The 16,348-nt window shown below is 47.6% G+C and overlaps 1 protein-coding gene across 4 annotated transcripts in view; it reads left to right on the top strand.

Moving 5' to 3' along the window:
- CRTC1 (CREB regulated transcription coactivator 1) overlaps window positions 1-15,653 on the top strand; it is a 40,571-nt gene extending 24,918 nt beyond the window's left edge. The window contains exons 8-15 of one of the 4 annotated variants that reach the window (XM_064637548.1): window positions 292-335; window positions 1,221-1,441; window positions 3,768-3,907; window positions 4,762-5,013; window positions 7,084-7,185; window positions 11,827-11,913; window positions 13,723-13,903; window positions 15,329-15,653. In XM_064637548.1, coding sequence (XP_064493618.1) covers window positions 292-335; window positions 1,221-1,441; window positions 3,768-3,907; window positions 4,762-5,013; window positions 7,084-7,185; window positions 11,827-11,913; window positions 13,723-13,903; window positions 15,329-15,540 — 1,239 coding nt within the window. In that variant the 3' untranslated portion in view covers window positions 15,541-15,653. The remainder of the gene's footprint in view (window positions 1-291; window positions 336-1,220; window positions 1,442-3,767; window positions 3,908-4,761; window positions 5,014-7,083; window positions 7,186-11,826; window positions 11,914-13,722; window positions 13,904-15,328) is intronic. The other 3 variants (XM_064637549.1, XM_064637550.1, XM_064637551.1) reach the window with 3 other exon arrangements.
- The last annotated feature ends 695 nt before the right edge of the window (window positions 15,654-16,348 follow it).

The following is a 16,348-nucleotide window of genomic DNA, read 5'->3' on the forward strand; positions in this document are numbered from 1 at the left end:
AATCATAAGCAATGGACCAGAAAGGCATTTTTAGGTATTTATGTGTGATTGATTTCATCAGGAGAAAATCTTGAAATTTAAGATTTGTTGGGACAATAAAGCAAAAAAAAGGTGATAAATATCTTCTAAGAGCTTCACAGAGCTCTTGTGTAGAACAGCTCTCCTCTAGAAATGTATCAAATTAAACCTTTTGAATTGAAATGTATCCTGAACATTCACTTCCAGCAGTATCTTTGCCTTTAAATCTCTCTTCCTTCTGTGCCTTTAAAAACTCTCTTCCTTCTCTTTTAGACTGGGTCATCCAGACCTAAATCATGTGAAGTTCCAGGAATCAAGTAAGTCCTGAGCAATTCTTTTTTATTATTATTTTTGAAGAGCACTGAGATCTTCCTAAGAAAAAATATTATATATTGAATAGTGTATATTGAATAGTGTATATTGAATAGTGTATATTGAATAGTGCAAATTGAATATTTTATATTGAGTAGTGTATATTGGATATTTTATATTGAATAGTGTATATTGGATATTTTATATTGAATAGTGTATATTCAATATTTTATATTCAATATTGTATATTGAATAGTGTGTATTGAATATTTTATATTTAATATTTTATATTCAATATTGTATATTGAATATTTTATATTGAATAGTGTATATTGAATATTTTATATTGAATATTTTATACTGAATAGTGTACATTGAATATTTTATATTGAATAGTGTATATTGAATATTTTATATTGAATAGTGTATACTGAATATTTTATATTGAATATTGTATATTGAATAGTGTATATTGAATAGTGTATACTGAATATTTTATATTGAATATTGTATATTGAATAGTGTATATTGAATATTTTATATTCAATATTGAATATTGTATATTGAATAGTGCATATTGAATATTTTATATTTAATATTTTATATTTAATATTTTATATTCAATATTGTATATTGAATAGTGTGTATTGAATATTTTATATTGAATATTTTATATTGAATATTATATACTGAATATCCTTTTGCCTTGGAGTTCCCTGGGAAGCCCTTCCCTGCTCCAGCCCTGCTCCCTTTGTGAGCCACCCCTTTGTGGCTGTTTGCCCTCCAACACCCAGCCTCACCTCTGGAATTTCCTCTGTAAAACCCCCTTGGAGAGCTGGAATTCCAACTGAGCCGTGTCCTTTTTTCCTCCCCCTCTCTCCCTGCCCCAGCATCTTCCCCTCTGCCGACCAGGAGAACACTACAGCCCTGATCCCTGCCACGCACAACACGGGCGGCTCCCTGCCCGACCTGACCACCATCCACTTCCCGTCGCCGCTGCCCACGCCGCTGGACCCCGAGGAATCCACCTTCCCGGCCCTCAGCAGCTCCAGCAGCACCGGCAACCTCGCTGCCAACCTCACCCACCTGGGCATCAGCACTGCCAGCCAGGGTGAGCCCGGCGCTCCCCGGGGACGTGGCACCGCAATTTGGGGGCTGAAACGGGGGAATTTTCATCCTAGGATGTTCCTGTTCCTTCTGGGAGTTAATTGCACCTCACTGCTCATTGACTCTTCTTTAGAAACAGGTTTTATATGTACAAAAAAGTGAGAAAGCTGTGTTTAGTTATAGGACGTTTCTCTCACGTTCTTGGTACCCAAATTTTTGGGTTTATTTGAGGTTTTGTTTTCTTTTTGTTTGTGTGGGTGGTTTTTTTTCTTTGTTTTATTTTTGTTTGTTTTGTTAGGTTTGGGTTTTATTTTGTTTTGGGGTTTTGTTTGAGTTGTTTGGTTTTTTTTTTGGGGGGGAGTTTTATCTATCTCTCTATCTCTCTATCTCTCTATCTCTCTATCTCTCTATCTCTCTATCTCTCTATCTCTCTATCTCTCTATCTATCTCTCTATCTCTCTCTCTATCTATCTATCTATCTATTTATTTATAAAACAAGAATTTAATATATTAATTTTAATATATACTACAAGAGTTCCTCTCTTGTATTTAATTGTACTGAACCCCAACAGCCCCCAATGTGTCATGGGAACATCCTCAGCAACCCTTTCATTCCCCTCCCTTTAAAATGGCATTTTTTAAACGTTGAGGCAATTTATTGATTATTATTTTTGAAATCATTTCACTGGTTCATGCTCCCAATAGTTGTGAAGAGGGTTGAATTTTTTTATTGTCAGTGACAGTTGCAGTCTGTTGATTCCTAGAATAGAAATGAGGCATTGTATCCAAAAATACAAGTTGATTTCCTGTGCTGGGCAGGATTCCCTTTCCCACTTGACAATCCTCTCCTACGTTGGGAAAAGGAAATTATTGTAATCAGGTTAATGGCTGAGCAGGTAAGTTTGAGAATGAGGCAAGAAGGGGGTTTAACCATTTGAGGGCAGAGTGGCTCAGTGATTTCAGAGTCCTTGAACAAGTTTTTTGGTCTCAAAAGTGGCTGTTTCAGGGATGGGTCATCACTCCAGCAGAAATCAGGAATTAGACCAGAGTCACTAAATTTTTTTGCTGTACCCACATTTAGCAAAGTAAATGGTGCAAAACCCAACTGGTAAATCTGCAGTTGCTTTGAAAAGACATCACAAATTCAAGATATTCCTGCTTCTCTTTGGAGCCCATCCCACAGCTCGGGCACCGCCGTGCTCGGCGTTCCGTGCTCTTTGAACTGATTTGTCCAAACTTTCCTTAAGCAGGAAACCTCAGTCAGGCCTTTTTGAACCCTGTGCCCTGCCCAGGCACATCCTGAGCAGCCCTGGCAGAAGGTGGGGCAGCAAACCCTCGTGGGGTCCCCTCAGACCTGCCCCTTTGTGCCACCCCGAGGGGTTGGTTCGGCGCCGGTTCACGGGCACGTTCCGGGAGGGGATGCTGGGGTTTGCAAACACAGCCTCACACTTGGAGCCACTCTTGCCTGCTGGCTCCTTGGCAGCCTGGACTTCCTGGCTCCCTGGCATCCTGCCTGGAAGCCTGGAACCTTTGCCAAGTGCCTGGGAGCTCTCAGGCTCTCCGTGAATCCCTCCTTTCTGGCAGCTCCGGGAGGAGCAGCTCGCTCGCCCCACTGTCCTGGAATCACTTCCCAGGGTGACTCGGTTGCTCTGGGCTGAGGCAGAAAAGAGAGGAGGTTTCTAAACTTCCAGATTTTTGTCTTGATTTGAACAAAATTGGGATATTTCAGTTGTTTGTCCCTATCCCCTGCTAGGTCGTGGCTCTGGGGAGTGTGATGGATATTTCCTGCGCTGTGCCATTCGAAATGGAGCTCTTCCTGCATAACCAGTTTTTCTTCTGCTTTTTCCATTAAAGAGGTGTTTGCTTTTATAATATCTTGAGTGCCCTCTGATCAGCGTGGCTCCATGGTCTGTGGTGTCATTCCCAGAGCCTGAGCCTGTACAAACAGAGCAGAACCTGCTTCTCCCGGGCCCGGGGTGTGTGAGGACGATCCCTGCGGAGCCTGGAAGCGCCGAGGCCGCTCTGCCTCTTCCTCTTCCAAGTCATCTGTGCACGAACCTGTGCCTGGCTTGGGTCCAGGATAAACCACAGGGATCTTCCTCTCATCCTGACGCTCTCGAGCCCGAGCAAATTAATTACAAATCACCCAACGAGCTCCGGGCCCATCGGCCTGGACGCGTCCAGCGCTTTGTGTGGAGCGCACTCAGGTTGTTTGTTGGTCACTCAGGCCATTTGTTGGTCACTCAAGCCATCCCTGAGGTGATTACCTGTGGTACAATAGCAGTAAAGTGTGGCTGTGTTCCTGTTCAAGCCAGTGTGCTCATTCCCAGCAGGAATGACGACGACGCCGGCCCCTTCCCAGCAGCACCGCCCGCCCACCGTGAGCCCCCTGTCCTTGGGCGCGGACTCCAGGCGACCACAGTCCCAGCAAATGTCCCCCACGCTCTCCCCTCTGTCACCCATCACTCAGGTAGGACCTCGTGGCAGGATTGCACTTGGTTTCCTCCCAGATCTGTTTTTTTAACTCTGCACAGCCTCAAACTGACAGAGAGGGGGGTTAGGTGGGATAGCGGGAAAAAATTCCCGACTCTGAGGGTGGGGAGGCCCTGGCACAGGTTGGGCAGAGAAGCTGGGGCTGCTCCATCCCTGGAAGTGTTCAAGGCCAGGTTGGATGGGATTTGGAGCAAACTGGGCTAGTGGAAGGTGTCCCTGCCCACAGAACTCCATGATCTTTAACATCCCTTCCCGCCCAAACCATTCTGGGATTCTCTGAATTTCATGTCTCTTGTTCTATAATTTCCTTCTTTAAAAGTGTTCCTTAATTCAGAGCCTCAAAAAGGGAGATTTTACTTTCTCTTTTCTAGTACTGTGGTAAAACCCCCCTGTTGGGACAGGTATCAGTGACAGTGTTGTCCCAAAGTCAGCTGTGAAATTTGAAAGACATTTCCCCAGTTCATGAGAAAACCTTGATTAAGTTTTTAAACCTGAGTGTGTCTCTGTGACTGCCCTCAGTGATTTCTGAGCTCAAGATTTAACTGGGCTTTTAAAGTGTCTGTTTATTGTACAGACTGTTTAGTGTAGTCTGTTTATTGGGGGTGATTCTGAGTCTTTTGAATTACAGACTTAGAGGATGGTTTGGGTTGGAAAAGACCTTAAAGCTCATCCAGTTTCACCCCCTGCCATGGGCAGGGACACCTCCCACTAGACCAGGTTTCTGAACTGTGAAAAGCAACGTTTTTAAAATGCAAAATGAGGTTGTTTTGGTTCTCTGAGTGTGAAGGGGAATTCCCTCCAGCGTGGCTGATCCTCCTCCTCCTTTCCCAGGCCGTGGCTATGGATGCATTGTCCCTGGAGCAGCAGCTTCCCCCGTACCCCTTTTTCACCCAGACGAGTTCCCAGCAGCAGCAGCAGCCACCAGTGGCCAGTTCCCTGCCCCAGAACCCCCCGATCCTGCCGAGCTCGGGGCTGCAGAGGGGCCCTCAGCTCCCCCCTCTCTCCGTCACGGTACCTTCCACCATCCCCCAGTCGCCTCCGGGGAGCCAGAGCCAGCCCTCCATGGGGATAGACATCAACTCGGTGAGTTTGGGAGCAGCTTGCCTTGGGAAAGGCTGGCAGGGAGCAGGGCAGGGGCAGGGAGCAGCCTGGGCAGCTCAGATCATCCTGAGCCCTGTGATAAACATCATTTCAGGCAGGGTTTGAACGACACGTGGAGTGGAAATTCCTAGAGGAAAATTAGGGTTTGATGTGCTCTCAGAGTGGCCATTTGTCCCTTGCAATTCCAGGGTTGGATCAGAGCAGCTTAAATACATCAGCCTTTATTTTACACCTGGCTGGGCTGTTGCTGTGGGAGGTTTTCAGGGTGTTCAAGGTACCCCCAACCCACTGGGGGACAGGCTGGGGGAGCCCACAGAGCCTTGAGGAAAAAAAACCTGCCAACAAGCATTTTCCAGTCAAAAGAACCTTTGGGAAATGTTATTCCAAAAGTTATCAAGAACCAGATGTTTTCACAGAACCCTTTGCTTTTAAGGAATTTTAGGGCACCCCTTATTACCTTCCAGAATGGGATTTGTGGCTGCCCTCAGTGCCCAGAAGACATGGAGTGTGCCTGGACATACATTTATGGGCAGATCCCTTTTCTTGCTCATTTTCCCATGGGCTGTTGGGAAATGTTCTGTCTCAGCAGCTGCAAATCCCAAATGCAGAGCCAGGATCAGGGAGGGAGGGATGTCCCAGCTCCTCCTGCTCCTTCTGCCCCGTGTAGGATCCTGGTTGTCCCACCTGTGGTGTCCTGGCAGTGCTGCAGTGACAGGACTTGGTTGGAGAAGGAGAAAAGATCATTGTTTATTGATCTGTCACTGGGTTGTGGGGTTTCCTTTGGGGGTGAAATTTTTGACAGTTTGTGCTGATAAATCCTTCTTGAGAGCAGCTGCTTCCCTTTCAGGACTGGAAGGGGAAGAGGGAAGGACAATCCAGCAGTGGAAAGGATTCCCACTCAAAATATGTCCCAGTGTTTTGGTTCTAATCCTCATGTAGTACCAGTACAGCCAGTTCTGATTTCATCCTTTGCTTTCTGTGTTGCTTTCCTCATCCTAAACCTCTTTATGACCTTAACTTTTAGGGTGCTGTGCTTATATCTTTTAAAGCAACCGAAATAATTCCCAAGTAAACAGATTTAAAGGCAGTTTAACCAAAAAGCTGAGCTCTCCCAGCCCCACTGGCAACTTCTACCCAGCTTTTGTAAAGCAGAATTGAAATTCCTTTGTAGTTTGGGTGGCTGCTTGCAGTCTGCAAGTGGCAGTGCAGAACAGAAGGATATTTTCTAGAGATTTACAGAATTTGGTGTCAAAACCACTGGAAGTGCAGTGTCTTCCCACACTGCAAAGCAGCTGATTAAATTTACTGGATTGCAGGTTTTCCTCAATCATCTTTAATTTGTGAGGAAGTAGAGTGAGGAGAGCTGGGCTACTGTTGATGTTAATTAGTACAGCATTATTTAAATGCCCTTAATGTTATTAATTTGTTCAAATCCAGGGGTTTAATGATGGAGAAGAAGGTAAATCTTTGAAAACACGTCTCAGTGTAAAAGTCACGAATATAAAGCTGCAAAACACAGGGGGAATTCCCAGCCAGTGTCCTGGGGTGCAGTGGAGTTTGGGGGGATCCCACCTTGCAGGGGGACACCCCAGGTGTGTCAAACAGGTTTGTCACCTGCCCCCCAATCTTCAGAACCCCCCCGGGCTCTTCAGCTCGGGGCAGAGCAGGATCCCAGAGCAGGGTGAGCACACATGTGGGCATAGCAGTGGAACTGAAGAATAAATGACATTCTTTTTGAATTATTCCCAGCTTTCGAGACTTCTTTGCCCTAAATCCTTGGCTGACCTGATTTTGTTATGTATTTTTTTTTAAATTGAGCATAACTGAGCCCAGGGAGGAAATCTCCCCCGGTTGTGCTTGCCCACAGCTCAGACAGCCCCTGCCACGCTGTCCCCTGAGCTCTCTCCCTTTTTGGGGCGTTATCCACGGTAATCCTGCCTTCCTCCACAGCCCAGGCTGCTGAAGAGGCTGGTTCCTCCCCGCTGGATTTGCCAGGAGTGTGTGATTTTTGCAGGCCTCCCTCAGTGCTGTTTAACTCTGTGTCCTTTGTAGGCCTCCCTCCAGCAGTACCGCAGTAATGCTGGCTCCCCGGCCAACCAGTCTCCCACCTCTCCTGTCTCCAATCAAGGCTTCTCTCCTGGCAGCTCCCCTCAAGTAAGGGACTCTGTGCTTCCACAGGCCTTGCTTTGTGTGTGTTTTAGCCCAGTCTCTCCATCTCTGCCCCGTGGTTGTCTCGCTGTGACTCCGTGTGCTCCTCATGCATCTCCGACGCCTCATCCCGGCTGCACTTCCATTCAGGGCCAGAGGTTTTCAATAGCTGCTGAGTTGCCTTTTTTTTTATGGGACAAAGCTGCTGCTTGAAGGACTGGTTTGTGGGGTTCCTTTGGGGTGTTCCATGGACAGAACCTCCAGGGAGAAGCCTTTCAGTTCCCAGGATCGCGGGGGGGAGCTGATGGGTAAGGTTGGGAGGGCAGAGGGGGACTCCAGTGCCTCCTGGGGCACTAAATCTCCCTGAGGTGGCCAAATCTGTTTGCAGCAGGACCTTCTTAATGTGGGAACACACCCTGTGAAGGAAAACACTGGAGAAAATGCTCCCCAAATAAGCAGCTGTACCTTGTGGCTGGCAAGGAATGGGTTACCACTCTCTCCCTTGCCTGCCAGCTGGTTTTCCTTCCTCTCTGTGTATCTGCTCACAGATCCACGTGTCCTGTATGGAAGTCATAGCTTGAGGGTGTGTGTGATCCTCTGAAGGGGGATTTTTACCTGCCAGCAGCAAGAAGTTAAAAACAAGCAGGGTTTGGGGGTGCCCCAGTGTAAGAAAGGGCATTTTTCCATGCTGGTGCTGCTGGAACAGCTGCCCTGCAGAATCCCAGCTGCAGAAACAAGGTGCAGGGAGTTCTTCCAGAGCACCCCAGGAGTCTGAAAATACATTTTCTGTCCCATCATTTAACGTTGAAGGCTGTAAGGAGGATCCTTTCTGAGTCAGTGTTGCCCCTTCATGGTTCCAAAGCAGAAACTCCCTCTCTCCTGAGCCAGGCTCAGGTCACTGGTAAGCTCAGACCTAGAGCTGAGTGGCAGGACTGACTGGATTTCCTCAAGCCTGGCTTAATTGCTTCTTAGCCTCTCTCTTCTTCTGCTTCTGTGAGTTCTGCTGTGTCCTGTGTGTGGCTCCAAACCCCACATTTAACCCTCGGGGTGTCCTGTGGGGCAGAGCTGCTGCCACTGCTGCTGCAAACTCAGTTCTCACGTGGGCAGCACATCCAATTTGGATTTTTAGGTTGATTTTCTTTCCCCCTTGACATCTCCGTAACTCTGTCTTGGTTTAGTCCCCAGATTTGTTGCCTCTGGTCAGTGCAAAGTGCAGCAAGTGGGGCACACACTGGGCTGTAATTTTTCCTGCTGGGGCTGTTTTATCCTATAAAATCTTCCTTAGGTTTTGCTCTTTTCAAGTGAGACACCACAACTCTGAGAGCAAGGAAGGGGATTTATTGATACTCTAGTACTGGCCTCTTAAATACCCACAGAATCCTTTCTTTTTCCTAAATTAAAACCAAGATGGCTTTGCTGTCTCCAGCAGTGACTGGTGATGGTCAGAAATATTTAAATGTGGAGAGAAGCAGTGGGGGAAGAGAAACCAGTTTGGAGGGAAGATTGGGGTTGGTTGTGGCAGCTCCCAGGTGCCAGGATCCTTTAACCTGCCCAGAGGGAAGGCAGAACCCTTCCAAGCAGGAGAATATTCCCGTTGTGGAAGAGCTGCTCTTCCTTCCTGTGAGTATCTCCTCACACATCCACGTGTCCTGTGTGGAAGTCACAGTTTGGGGATCCTCTGAAGGGGGATTTTTACCTGCCAGCAGCAGGAAATTAAACCCAAGCTGGGTTTGGGGGTGCCCCAGTGTAAGGGAACGAGTGTCAGGAGTGGGATGAAGTAGGTGCTGCTCTTTCTCCCAGGAATTTTGGGTTCCACCCTTCCGATGTTACGAGGGGAATCCTTTAAACCCCGAACCCCGGGTTTTCCTTCGGATCACACCCTGTTCATTCACCAGAGCTTCTCCTTCATCTTCCCACCTCTCCAGATCCTTTGCTCCTGTGTTCCAGCAGTGTGTGTGTGTGTGTGTGTGTGGAAAGCTCTGCCTGCAGCCCCAGCTCTGTGTTTGCATGGCTTCCCATCCCCAACGCCTCCGTTCCTCCTCCTCTGCCCTCCCCTCACCCCCAGCATCCTGCTCCTGCTCCCAAACCCACCTGCTCTAGTGCCTCTGACCTGGAGAACGTGGTAGGTATTTTTGGGATGGCTCATTCCAGCCAGGGGGCTGGTTTTTCCTTGCAGTGCCCACGGCATTAACCCCGGGAGATCCCTGCTGGCAGAACCCTCGGCCCAGCGTTCCCGCTGCTCGCCAGACCTTCTTCCCGGAGCTATGGATAAGTTATTCCAAGGCTCTGAAGTGTTGAAGCAATGACATTTCCAGCAGGTTTCCCTTGGGAATTCCAGTGCTTGCAGCTGTAGTATCCAAGCACACTTCACACGAGGAGCAAATCCAGTGTTTTGTTAGGAGTTACTGCCCCGGACTTGCACAAACACGCCCTTGCTCTCCTGTTGATTGTTTTTCACCTTCCCCAGAGTTTTTTAGGATGGGAACGGTGCTTAGTGAGACACAGAGGTTTTAGGGTTTGCCCTGCACTTCTGGAAAGCTCCTGGGAAATGAAAGGACAGGGGTTTAAAGGGAAAAAAACACCTCGATCCTCTTTGGAGCTCTCGGATAGCAACTGGATTTCTGGTGCTGCTTTTGCTTCATGTCGAGCCGGTGACATCCCAAAGTTCAGATTTGTCCTTAGAAGTGGTTATAACCCAGAGGTTGGATTTGATGATCTCAGAGGCCTTTTCCAACCTCACTGATCCCCTGACCCCCCAGTGCTGGTGCTGTTCCTGCCACTCCATCGCAGAGCTCTGGTCCTGATCCACTCGCCTGAGCGAGCCCTGGGTTCTGACTCCAGGTTTTCCAGGAGTAACAGATGGAGCAGGTTGGATAAGATGGAATTGGGAGAGTTGGTCCAGGCATGACAGGGCAGCAAATAAGGGCTCAGTGGGTTAAAACCCCCAAATTTTTCTTGAAATAAATTGATTTAAGTAGTGCTTTGCTTTTTCTCTTATCAGCTCTAACGTGGCTCTTGTGGTTGTTTGATCTCTTCTGGTGTTTGATCCCTTCTGGTGTTTGATCCCTTTGGATGTTTGATCCCTTCAGGTGTTTGTTCCCATCCTGCTCAGGTTTTTAAGGAGGAAATTTGTAGCCTTCTGCTTTTACCATGTAAATAAAATAAACCAGCAGCTGAATTTCCACCTCACGACTGAGACAATCTCTCCACGCAAATTATCTTTAATAGACATTCTCCTTGCCAATAAATGGATTTTTTTTTTCCAGCTGGAATATCAGAGTTTGTAAATTTTAAAGAAGTGATCTCTGACTTCTTTTCTATCTGGCATTTTTTGGGGGGGACAGTATTCCATAGTATTAAATCACTGTCCTCACATTCTCGGTCACCTTTCAAACAACTGATGAATTCTTGGACACTTTTAGAACAATTCATGAATTTTGGTCACCTTTAGAATAATTTATGAATTTTTGGTCACCTTTAAAAGAACTGATGAATTCTTAGACACTTTTAGAACAATTTATGAATCCTTGGACACTTTTAGAACAATTTATGAATTCTTGATCACCCTTAGAATCATTGATGAATCCTTGGTCACCTTTAATTGATGAACTCTTGGTCACCTTTAATTGATGAACTCTTGGTCACCTTTAGAATAATTGATGAATTCTTGGTCACCTTTAGAACAATCAATGAATTCTTGGTCACCTTTAATTGATGAATTCTTGGTCACCTTTAAAACAATTGATGAATTTTGGTCACTTTTAGAACAATTTATGAATTTTGGTCACCTTTAGAACAACTGATAAATTCTTGGTCACCTTTAGAACAGCTGATGAATTCTTGGACACTTTTAGAACACTTGATGAATTCTTGGTCACCCTTAAAATAATGTATGAATCCTTGGTCACCTTTAATTGATGAATCCTTGGTCACCTTTAACTGATGAATTCTTGGTCACCTTTAACTGATGAATTCTTGGTCACCTTTAATTGATGAATCCTTGGTCACCTTTAATTGATGAATTCTTGGTCACCTTTAATTGATGAATCCTTGGTCACGTTTAATTGATGATTCTTGGTCACCTTTAATTGATGAATTCTTGGTCACCTTTAATTGATGAATTCTTGGTCACTTTTAACTGATGAATTCTTGGTCACCTTTAGAACAATTGATAAGTGATGGACAATTTGTGGTGCCGGAGGGGACAGTGACTTTGGCAAGGCTGAGGAATTCCTCCTGGAATTCTTGCCCATCCCACACTTCCCTGGGCTTCCTCCTCACCTCTCCTGCTCCTGTAAAATGACTTTAAACCACTTTTGTCCTTGCAGCCCCAGCCCAGCCCCACCTGGGCTCTCTTCGATGCCCCCAATGTGACGTTTCTCCCCCAAATTCCCCAAAAACCCAAAGCCCCGAGTTACTTCTGTGCCTCCCCGTGTGTGTGTGTCCGTAACCCCGAGTTCTCCGTGTCGTCCGGGCTCGGGGAGGAGCTGCTGGGGTTCCCTGCTGGGGTTCCCTGCTGGGGTTCCCTGCTGGGGTTCCCTGCCTGTGCCAGGGCATTCCTGCCGCTCCCTGGATGTCCTGGAGCTCCGCTGGCGCCGGAGGAGCCGTGGGGGGTTCGTGCCATAAAGCCTCTTGTTTTGTTTTCAGCATTCTTCCATGCTGGGCAGTGTTTTTGGGGACTCCTATTATGAGCAGCAGATGACAGCTAGGCAGGCTAATGCCCTCTCCCACCAGGTGAGCAAATTCATCTCGGCCCCAGCGGCCTCTTCCACCTTCAAATTAAGATCAGTTAATTCCTGATTATTCTGTGTCGCAGCACGTTCTGTCCACGTGGAGTTTTCCTTCTGTTCTTTTTAGTTTCTGGCACTCAGGAGTTTCTTTTCTTGTTTTTTTTTTGTTTTCCCCCCACACCCCTTTTCCTGCCCCTCGTAGCTGCAGGTGGTTGTAAAGTTGTTCCTCCAACCTCTGCATTGAAAAGGAATAAAAATCAATTAAAGCAATTAAAAAAAATAAAAATGATAAAAATCGACTTTTCAAAGGAAAAGTAATGATAGGAAATTTTTTTAAAAAAAAATCCATTTTGAAAAAAGTGAAAAGAAATTTTGAAACTATGAGAATTTTTAGAAAGGAAAAATAATGAAATTTTTTAAAAAAATTCATTTTAAAAAAAGGAAAATGAAAAGAAATTTTAAAACTGAAAATTTATACAAAGGAAAAATAATGAAATTTTTTTAAAAATCTGTTTTAAAAAAGGAAAAGTGAAAAGAAATTTTAAAACTGAGAATTTTTAGAAAGGAAAAGTAATGAAATTTTTTTTAAAAAAATCCATTTCAAAAAAAGGAAAAGTGAAAAGAAATTTTAAAACTGAAAATTTATAAAAAGGAAAAATAATGAAATTTTTTTAAAAATCTGTTTTAAAAAAGAAAAAAAGAAATTTTGAAACTATGAGAATTTTTAGAAAGGAAAAATAATGAATTTTTTTTTAAAAAAATCCATTTTAAAAAAAGAAAAAGAGTGAAAAGAAATTTTGGAACTATGAGAATTTTTAGAAAGGAAAAATAATGAAATTTAAAAAAAAAATCCATTTTAAAAAAAGAAAAAGAGTGAAAAGAAATTTTGAAACTGAGAATTTTTAGAAAGGAAAAATAATGAAATTTTTTTCTAAAAAATCTGTCTTAAGAAAAAGAGTGAAAAGAAATTTAGAAAATGATGAAAAGTTTTAAAAAGGAAAAATAAATTACATTTTAAAAAAAATCCATTTTAAAAAAGAAAAAGTGAAAAGAAATTTTGAAACGATGAAAATTTTTAAAAAGGAAAAATAATGAAATCTGAAAGAGGAAAAAAGAACAGAAAGTAAATTTGAAAATAACGGAAATAAATTTGAAAAGGGCCAAAAAAAATTAAATTTTTTAAGTAGTGAAAATAATTTTTGAATAATTTTGGATCCTGAAAATTTATGAACATAATGCAAATATAAACATAATGCAAATATAAACATAATGCAAAATTAAAATAATGTTTGAAGCTGCCCATCTCTGGCCACAGCTGCAGTTGGGAAAGGCTTCACTTGGAGGTGGGAACAAAACTGACTCCTGAATTTGCAAATAACCCACTCCTGGGGCCCAAAAATTGCTCTTGGTTTGGCCAACCAGGGCATGGATTGAGTAAATTCTGGAATAACGACCCTGGGCTGTGTTCCCAGAGGGAATGCTGAGGGCAGAGCCCTCAGGCAGAGCGTGGATTCCACTCATTTCCCATCAAAAGCTCCCTTTTGTTTCGTTCTTCCAACACCCCCCGCCCCAGTTTGGTTTTCCCATCCCTCATCCCCCCTCCTCCGAATTGGGCAGGAAACATTCCGGAAAGCTCCGTGCCAGCAGCCCCTCTTTGGAGCAAGGGAAGCTAAAGATGAATTTGTTTGCCTGTCTCTCTCTCTCTCTCTCTCTCTCTCTCACGTCACGTCCCGTCCTCGAGCCTTGTCGCGTCGTTTGGCCGCAATTCCCGAGGGCCGGGAGTGACAATTCCCTTTGTGCCCTTGGTGTGCAGCTGGAGCAGTTCAACATGATCGAGAACGCCATCAGCTCCAACAGCCTCTACAGCCCCTGCTCCACCCTCAACTACTCCCAGGCTGCCATGATGGGACTGACGGGCAGCCACGGCAGCCTCCAGGACTCGCAGCAGCTCAACTACTCCAGCCACGGGAACATCCCCAACATCATCCTGACAGGTACAACAAGCTGGGAATGTCGTCCTGCCGGAGCTGGGGAGAAGGGAGGGGGTGATCCTGCTCTGCTCCGGGCTGGAGCGGCCTCACCTCGAGTCCTGAGGGCTCTTTGGACTCCACGAGGATCTCAAGCTGCTGGAGGATTCCAGAGGAGGGACAGGGAGCTGGGAAGGGGCTGAGGAGCAGCTGAGGGCACTGGGTTTGTTCAGCTGGAGCTGAGGGGAGACTCCTGGGGGGCTGCAGCTTCTCCCGAGGGGCAGCTCTGAGCTCTGCTCTCTGTGAGCAGGGACAGGACCCAGGGAAGGGCTGGAGCTGTGCCAGGGGGGTTGGGATGGATCTCAGGGAAAGGTTCTTCCCCCACAGGGTGGGTGGGCACTGCCCAGGCTCCCCAGGGCAGTGGGCACAGCCCCAAGGCTGCCAGAGCTCCAGGAGGGTTTGGACAACACTCTGAGGGACAGGGTGGGATTGTTGGGGTGTCTGGGCAGGGCCAGGAGCTGGACTGGATGGTCCTTGAGGGTCCCTTCCAGCTCAGGACATTCCATGATTCCATGATCCGGGTTTCCTTCAGCGCAGAGATCACCTGTCCCATGGGCAGAGTGAAGAGGGAACACGGGACAGGCTCAGGTCAGAGTGTCACATATGGTGGTGAATCTGGTCACAGTTGGATTTTGGAAACAATCCCTGCACAGGGACACAGGGACAACTGTTGGCTCAGCCCGTGCTGCAGCCAGGCATTGCTGTTTGGAATCATGGAAATTAAGGTCGTTCCTCCTAAACTCGAGGGAGAGAAAAGAGACCCCAGACATGCAGGCAGGAATTTTGCTTTGTGTTCGGTCGTTCTGATGGTTTGGGGAAGCTGTGAGGAACCTGTGATTCATCCAGTTGGGAAGGAGGGTGGATGTCCCTCATGTGAGGAGGATGGTCCTGGTGTGATGAGATTGTCCCTCGTGGGATGAGGATGCTCCTTGTGTGATGAGGATGTCCCTCTTGTGATGATGTTCCTGGTGTGATGAGGATGTTCCTGGTGTGATGAGGATGCTCCTTGTGGGATGAGGATGGTCCTGGTGTGATGAGATTGTCCCTCGTGGGATGAGGATGCTCCTTGTGGGATGAGGATGCTCCTTGTGGGATGAGGATGTCCCTCATGTGAGGAGGATGTCCCTCATGTGATGAGATTGTCCCTCGTGGGATGAGGATGTCCCTCGTGGGATGAGGATGCTCCTCATGTGATGAGGATGTCCCTGGTGTGATGAGGATGTCCCTGGTGTGAGGAGGATGTCCCTGGTGTGAGGAGTTTGTTCTCCATCTGAGCTTCAGCCTTAGCTCAGTCAATAACTCCAGGGCTTTGGAGCTGTTTTGTGGCTTGCTTGCCTGGTGGGTGTGTGTTTGGGAAGCCCTGGTGACACGTCTCCGTTCTCCTCCCCGCAGTGACAGGAGAATCTCCCCCCAGCCTATCAAAAGAACTGACCAGCTCTCTGGCGGGCGTGGGGGACGTCAGCTTCGACACGGATTCCCAGTTCCCCCTGGATGAACTCAAAATTGACCCCTTGACCTTGGATGGACTGCACATGCTCAACGACCCCGACATGGTCCTCACCGACCCCGCCACAGAGGACACGTTCCGGATGGACCGGCTGTGAGGGGACCGGGGCCGGCGGGGCCGCCGTGGCCGAGCAGGAGCCGCCGTGGCCGAGCAGGAGCCGCTGTGGCCAAGCAGAAGCCGCCGTGGCCCAGCAGGAGCCACCGTGGCCGAGCAGGAGCCACCGTGGCCCAGCAGGAGCCGCCGTGGCCCAGCAGGAGCCACCGTGGCCGAGCAGGAGCCGCCGTGGCCCAGCAGGAGCTGCCGTGGCCGAACAGGAGCCACCGTGGCCCAGCAGGAGCCGCAGTGGCCAAGCAGGAGCCACCGTGGCCAAGCAGGAGCCACCGTGGCCCAGCAGGAGCCACCGTGGCTGAGCAGGAGCCACCGTGGCCGAGCCGGAGCCGCGGCCGCCCCGCGCGTCCCTCCCGTCCCTCCAGCCGCGCTTGTCGTCCCGAGCTTGCCGCGCTGCAGCCCCCCGCCCCGCCCGGCGTCCCCCCGCGCTGCCGGTCACCAGTAAGGAGTTTCCATCAGCCTTCCCCTCCCTTCTCCCTCCTTCCTCCCCCCCCCAAAAAAGCTCCAGCGTGACGTTGTCGGTGTCTCCTTTGCACTAAGGGAAGGGGCTGAGGAAGGCCGAGAGGTTTCTGGCGCCAACACCCCGAGTTTTTTGGCTGCTGGTTGAGGCGGGGAGGGGACACCCCATCTGTGCCCCCCCATCTGTGCCCCCCCATCTGTGCCCCCCCATCTGTGCCCCCTCCCCTGGCCCCTCCAGCAGCACCCCCGGTGTTGTGACTCTGCTTTGTGACACCTCCTTCGTAGGCTGAAAGGCTCCTTCCTTCCCCCCCGTGCCGTGTTTGTCCCCAGGTGTGTCC

The sequence above is a fragment of the Pseudopipra pipra genome, chromosome 27 (assembly GCF_036250125.1).
Source record: "Pseudopipra pipra isolate bDixPip1 chromosome 27, bDixPip1.hap1, whole genome shotgun sequence".
Classification (NCBI taxonomy): domain Eukaryota; kingdom Metazoa; phylum Chordata; class Aves; order Passeriformes; family Pipridae; genus Pseudopipra; species Pseudopipra pipra.